General features: G+C 39.2%; 1 protein-coding gene across 1 annotated transcript in view; it reads right to left on the bottom strand.

The window, feature by feature from the left end:
* Positions 1-3,349, bottom strand: part of SLC26A5 (solute carrier family 26 member 5) — a 40,030-nt gene that overhangs the window by 10,158 nt on the left and 26,523 nt on the right. Inside the window, 2 exon segments of the mRNA XM_003782609.1 lie at positions 705-797; positions 1,857-1,926. Coding sequence (XP_003782657.1) covers positions 705-797; positions 1,857-1,926 — 163 coding nt within the window.

Below are 3,349 nucleotides of genomic sequence, written 5' to 3'. Positions count from 1 at the left end.
CTCTGCCTCCCCAGTAGCTGGGACTACAGGCACCTGCCACAACACCTGGCTATTTTTTGGTTGCAGCCGTCATTGTTGTTTGGTAGGCCCAGGCTGGATTCGAACCCACCAGCTCAGGTGTATGTGGCTGGTGCCTTAGCCACTTGAGCCACAGGCGCCAAGCCTAAGCTGCTTTTCTTATTCTCTGTCTTTATTCAAGACAAACAGAAGCTAAAGTATTAAAGAGAATTTTTAGGGTGGTCTTTACCAACCTCAGACCTCTCAGATTCCTATGTTTAAGAGACTCAGTGAGTTGATGGGGGAGGTTTTCCAATACACTGGGTGGTTTAGGGTTGAGCTCTAATCATGACCAAAGGAATCCCTCCTGAACCAAAGAGTAAGAAAAGTAAAATCATTTTTTCACTTTCTTTTCTCAATTTTTTTAAAAAGGTAATATGTACATCTGTTAAAAAAGAGTGAGTAGTTGCAAAACAACGTGAATGTACTTAATGTCATTCACTGTATTGTACACACGAAAATGTTTGATGTTTTCCTGTATATTTCATGTTATGTATATTTAATTGCCATTTAAAAAAGGAAAGAGAGATGAGAGGGAGAGAGAATGAAATGGTATAAAGGTACTGAAACATCTAAGTGACTCTCACATCCCTCGAAGCCCACAAGTCCCCTCCTTAGAAATAATCACTCAATTTCTTGTGACTCACCTTTCTTTTTAATGCATTGCTATACAAGTCACTATTCGCATAGTAAATTGGGGCATTTATTTGAAATATTTTTATTCCAGGAATTTCTTTCACCTGAGGAGTAAAATATTAGTGAATTTAACACATGAAAATATATCAGAATTAAAGCTGCAAATTGCCTTCCTCTTTCAACTTAAAAATTAATGCAGAAGTTGCTAAGGAACCCTCTTTCAGGGTTTAGGGGAAATGATGCCACTCTATCTACTCAAGCTTCGGAAGGAAGAGTTCTGAGAGGAAAGCTTTTAAAAATGCACATCTTCCCATTTATTTAAAAAAGTCTGTCTTTGTTTTATTTTAACCATGAAAGGCAAAGAAGAAGGAACAGAAAAATATTCAAAAGGACAAAAAAAGACAGATAGGAGAGGGAAGGCTGCTGCCAGGACTGTGAGGAGCAGGCAAACAGAGGTGGACAGCGGTTTGCAGGAAGGACTCAAAATGGACACGGGGGGAACAGAGTGAGTATGTCATTGAGAAGCCACGTGGAACACTAGGATGCAGTTTGGAAATGAGGAATCCAGCATATGGAGGGAAAAATAGCAAGTCTGACACCTCTACCTTAAAATACCTTATTGCGAGGCTGAGAATTTCTTCCCGAGAACAGCAAAACAGATGAGTTTCAAAAGATTTGCAAAGTCTTTGAAATTCCAAAGATGAAAAGAACTTTCAGAATCAAGGAAGTTCTAAGACATGATTTTAACCATTAAACGAAATGGGAGACTTTCACAGTCCCACCATCTATATTTTATTAAAATTAGTATATTAATAAATTATAAACAATTTTATTTAAAATTAGTATTTTACCATAAACACATCAGAAGAAAACCATGCACATATAAACCATCCTCTCAGTTCCAGTATTTTCCAAGCAAATACTTTAATTCCAATAATATATATTTATCCCTATTAAAAATGAAGAGAAATATATATTAGGAAATTGAGTATTTACTGCATAGTAAAAACTAAATCCAGACGTAAATTGGAGCTCAGACTTCTCACTTAGAACACTATACCTCCCTCCCTTCAACCCTACTTTTTGTCCTAGGCAAAAACAGCACTTAGCAATCAAATCACATGCTCACAACCTTTTCAAATGATGAAAGGAGAAGGTCCTACCTCCTCATATGTGTCTATATCAATATACACGTCAGTGTCCGGAAGCTGTCCAAGGACTTTGTAGCTCGGACTGGAGACAGAAAGTATGTTAAATACCATTGTGCTGAGGTGCCGTATGGGATTTAAAAATAAGGTTTTGTATATTTACATGTCATGTAAGGATTTGCTGGTGAATTCAGGAATACTTCATCCTTATAGGGGGTCTTTGCACAAGGGCTTCACATACGTCACATTCCACGTGCTAGTCTAAGCCTGACACCCGCGCCTCATACCACACACAGGTACCACACAGAGGCTCGTACACCACACACATACACAGTACACACATCACACACACCACACAATACACCCCCCACAATGCACATACCACACACAGGTACCACACACATGCTCATACACCATACACATACACAATATACACATAACACCTCCTCATGCCAAACCAGACATACCCACATACTCCACATACCACACACAAAACATCCCCTCACAACACACACACATGCATATATACAAAACATGCACACCATATACCCCACAATTCACACATGCATATACCCCACACAGACCACACATACTCACACACTCCACATACCACGCACAAAATACACCCTCCTTAATACACACACCACATACCCCCCACATGCCTACCTACCACACACATACATATACTTCCCCCAAAACACACACATCACATACACTTCATACAATATACACACACCCCAAGCCCTCACATATCACACACACAATACACACCTTCTATCCCCCATAATACATACATTACATATCACACACATGCATGCATATCACACACAACCATACCATACATATATACAACATACATATCACACATATACAATACACACACACATATACACACACTATATACCACACACACATATGCATATATACTACACACACATCACATACCACTCACACACTCATACCCCCCCATATATACAATGTACATGCACAGCCCCACACCTCTACCACATACCACACAGGTACACACTACACACACACATCACATACACCTCACACCACACAGATTGTACACATCACACATACACTCCACACTGACCCCCTGACCACACTTCATACACAAACAGGACAAAAGACTCTGCATTTAAAGACTGGGGCAATAATGAATCGTGCAGACTTCAAGTTATGCCAGGAACATGTGTTACTTGAGTTTTCCTCATGCTGCTCAGTAGATAGAATCATCTTCCTGCTCTAATTCTAAGGTAGGAGAGGGAATTCTTATTTGTTAGTAGCAAGAGTCAGTGACTCATGGTTGGGGCTGGGGGTAATCAATTGATGGTGTGGAGAAAAAACAAAAATCTCCAATTAGCACAGAGATTTTCTTATATTGGGTTTGAATACATTTTAAACATTACCTTTTGAGAGCCCTAATTCCTAATTCTTTTTGTAGGACAGTCTGGCTCAAATTAGACACCATATGATGACAGAGACTATTTTTTTTTTTTTTTTTT

Source organism: Otolemur garnettii, unplaced genomic scaffold, assembly GCF_000181295.1.
Source record: "Otolemur garnettii isolate 467f Iridium unplaced genomic scaffold, OtoGar3 scaffold00005, whole genome shotgun sequence".
NCBI lineage: Eukaryota > Metazoa > Chordata > Mammalia > Primates > Galagidae > Otolemur > Otolemur garnettii.
The sequence above is the reverse complement of the archived record's forward strand: the minus strand, read 5'-3'. Positions and strand labels throughout refer to the sequence as shown.